This window comes from Charadrius vociferus, unplaced genomic scaffold (assembly GCF_000708025.1).
Source record: "Charadrius vociferus isolate BGI_N301 unplaced genomic scaffold, ASM70802v2 scaffold569, whole genome shotgun sequence".
Lineage (NCBI taxonomy): Eukaryota > Metazoa > Chordata > Aves > Charadriiformes > Charadriidae > Charadrius > Charadrius vociferus.
Window position 1 is genome coordinate 4125 of NW_009650175.1, and position 1907 is coordinate 6031.

Consider the following 1907-nt stretch of genomic DNA (forward strand, 5'->3'; position numbering starts at 1 on the left):
TGAGAACTTCCAACCTCGGGGTGAGCTGGGGGGGGATTTTGGGGGGTCACTGAGAAGTTCCAGCCCTGGTGCTTGGGGGGGATTTTGGGGTCCCCGAGACCATCCAACCCCAGTGCTCGGGGTGAATTGGGGGGGATTTATGGGGGTCCCCTGAGACCTTCCAACCCCACTGCTCGGGGGGATTTTGGGGGACCTCTGAGACCTTCCAACCCCGGTGCTCAGGGAGGGATTTGGGGGTCCCCAAATCCTTCCAACGCCGGAGCTCAGGGTGAACTGGGGGGATTTGGGGGGTCCCTGAGAACTTCCAACCCCACTGCTTGGGGTAAGTTGGGGGGATTTTGGGGGGTCAGTGAGACCTCCCAGCTCAGGGTGAGCTGGAGGAGGATTTGGGGGTCCCCAGGACCTACCAGCTTGGGGTGAGTGTGAGGGAATCTGGGGGGTCCCCAAGACCTTCCAACCATGGTGAACTGGGGGGATTTGGGTGTCCCCAAAACCATCCCACCCCGCTGCTTGGGGTGAGCTGGGGGGATTTTGGGGGGTCCCCGTGATCTATCAGCTCAGGGTGAGCTGGAGGAGGATTTGGGGGTCCCTAAGACCTTCCAGCTTGGGGTGAGCTGTGGATTTTGGGGGGTCCCCAATACCTTCCAACCCTGGTGCTCAGGGAGGGATTTGGGGGTCCCTAAGACCTTCCAGCTTGGGGTGAGTGTGGGGAAATTTCGGGGGACCTCTGAGACCCTCCAACCGTGGTGCTCAGGGGGGGATTTAGGGGGTCCCCGAGACAGTCCAACACCAGAGCTCAGGGTGAACTGGGGGGAGATTTTGGGGTGTCTCTGAGACCCTCCAACCGTGGTGCTCAGGGGGGGATTTAGGGGGTCCCCGAGACAGTCCAACACCAGAGCTCAGGGTGAACTGGGGGGAGATTTTGGGGTGTCTCTGAGACCCTCCAACCGTGGTGCTCAGGGGGGGATTTTGGGGGGTCCCCAATACCTTCCAACCCTGGTGCTCAGGGAGGGATTTGGGGGTCCCCAAAACCTTCCAACACCGGAGCTCAGGGTGAACTGGGGGGAGATTTTGGGGTGTCTCTGAGACCCTCCAACTCTGCTGCTCGGGGGGGTACTTGGGGATCCTCCAAACCTTCCAACACCAGAGCTCAGGGTGAACTGGGGGGATTTTGGGGCATCCCTAAGACCGTCCAACCCCACTGCCTGGGGTGAGCTGGGGGGATTTTGGGGGGGTCCCCAAGATCTATCAGCTCAGGCTCACCGGTACCGTTGCGCACCCGCTCCCGCAGCTCCTGCAGCCGCGTCAGGTTCCTCTCCAGCGCCAGCGCGGTGGTGTTGACGTAGAGGTACATGTAACAGGAGGGTTCCGCCGACACTGTGTGCACTTTGTGGTACTGCCCCGCCGGCAGCTGGGCAGGGACGGGGGGGACACCATCAAGCATCCCTTGGGGACACCCCAAAAACCCCCTTTGATGTCCCGTCCCGTCCCGTTACCCCCCCCGTCCCCCAGGACCTCACCTGCATCCCTTCGCCCTCCCGCAGGGAACGGTTGCGGTGTTGCTCCACCAGTTCCACCAGTACCTCTCCCCGCAGCACCCGCAGACTGGTGTTACCCAGGTCCTCGCTGACGAAGTTCTCCAGGTGCAAACCTGGAATAAAAAAACCCCAACAAAACGTGGAATAAAAAAAAAAAAAACTGGAATAATAATAAAAAAAAAAGACAAAGCCCCCCCCAAAAAAATGGGTGTCCACCCCCCTGAACCTCAGGGGATCCTCCCCGTCCCCCTCCCTCCATCTCCCTACCGGGGAAATCAGCGATGAAGACGGCGTCCGTGTGTCCGTCCAGTTGGTTTTCCAGTTCCTGCAGCCGTTGCCGCCACGGCGAGAGCTCCAGCAGCAGGGGCA

At 60.6% G+C, this 1907-nt stretch overlaps 1 protein-coding gene across 1 annotated transcript in view; it reads right to left on the reverse strand.

Moving 5' to 3' along the window:
- Window positions 1-865: 865 nt before the first annotated feature.
- Window positions 866-1907, reverse strand: part of LOC104293222 (vitamin K-dependent gamma-carboxylase-like) — a 5546-nt gene continuing 4504 nt past the window's right edge. Inside the window, exons 4-7 of the mRNA XM_009892712.1 lie at window positions 1806-1907; window positions 1521-1651; window positions 1264-1411; window positions 866-909 (exon numbers count right to left, since the gene is read on the reverse strand). The exon at window positions 1806-1907 is cut by the window's right edge and continues 26 nt beyond it. Coding sequence (XP_009891014.1) covers window positions 866-909; window positions 1264-1411; window positions 1521-1651; window positions 1806-1907 — 425 coding nt within the window. The remainder of the gene's footprint in view (window positions 910-1263; window positions 1412-1520; window positions 1652-1805) is intronic.